At 66.9% G+C, this 943-nt stretch overlaps 1 protein-coding gene across 1 annotated transcript in view; it reads left to right on the top strand.

Moving 5' to 3' along the window:
* Nucleotides 1-141: 141 nt before the first annotated feature.
* LOC121348164 (protein Smaug homolog 2-like) overlaps nt 142-943 on the top strand; it is a gene marked incomplete at its 3' end in the record, with an annotated part of 1,950 nt that continues 1,148 nt past the window's right edge. The window contains exons 1-3 of the mRNA XM_041427393.1: nt 142-208; nt 520-683; nt 776-897. Coding sequence (XP_041283327.1) covers nt 142-208; nt 520-683; nt 776-897 — 353 coding nt within the window. The remainder of the gene's footprint in view (nt 209-519; nt 684-775; nt 898-943) is intronic.

The raw sequence follows: 943 nt of genomic DNA on the forward strand, positions 1-943 counted from the left end.
AGGGCCGGGGGAGGGGTCTCAGAGCCCTGGAAGGGGACCTGGGGGTGGTCCCAGGGGTTTGGGGAGGGATTTGGGGGTGTCCCCGGGCACTTTTGGGGCAGTTTTTGGGGGGTTTGTGACCCCCCCCTTCTGGGGGGATTTATGGGGGGCTCAGGGCCGGGGGAGGGGTCTCAGAGCCCTGGAAGGGGACCTGGGGGTGGTCCCAGGGGTTTGGGGAGGGATTTGGGGGTGTCCCCGGGCACTTTTGGGGCAGTTTTTGGGGGGTTTGTGACCCCCCCCTCACTGTGCACGCAGCTCCTGGGGGGTCCTGGGATTTTGGGGTGGATTTTGGGTGGGATTTGGGGGATTTTGGGGCAGTTTTTGGGGGGTTTGTGACCCCCCCTCAGTGTGCACGCAGCTCCTGGGGGGTCCCGGTGTTTTGGGGTGGATTTTGGGTGGGATTTGGGGGGTTTTGGGGGGGTTTTTGACCCCCTGGGCAGTTTTTGGGGGGGTTGTGACCCCCCCTCAGTGTGCACGCAGCTCCTGGTGTTTGGGGTGGATTTTGGGTGGGATTTGGGGAGTTTTGGGGGGGTTTAGGACCCCCTGACCCCCCCTCAGTGTGCACGCAGCTCCTGGTGTCGCGGCCGGACGAGGAGAACATCACCAGTTACCTCCAGCTGCTCGAGAAGTGCCTGAGCCACGAGGTACCCTGGCTTTGGGTGGGGGTCCTGGGGGTCTCCTTGCGCCCCCCCGGGGACCCCCAGGGACCCCCGGTGACCCCCCCGGGCCCCCCCAGGCGTTCACGGAGACGCAGAAGAAGCGGCTCCAGTCCTGGAAGCAGCAGGTGCTGAAGCTGCTCCGCGCCTTCCCCAAGAAGGGGCCCCTGGACGGCCCCCCCGGATACCGACCCCCCAAAAGGTACCTGGGGGGGGGGGGTCTCCGGGCCCCCCCCCCCCGCCCACGC

The sequence above is a fragment of the Onychostruthus taczanowskii genome, unplaced genomic scaffold, assembly GCF_017590055.1.
Source record: "Onychostruthus taczanowskii isolate IOZ18803 unplaced genomic scaffold, ASM1759005v1 scaffold994, whole genome shotgun sequence".
Taxonomy (NCBI): domain Eukaryota; kingdom Metazoa; phylum Chordata; class Aves; order Passeriformes; family Passeridae; genus Onychostruthus; species Onychostruthus taczanowskii.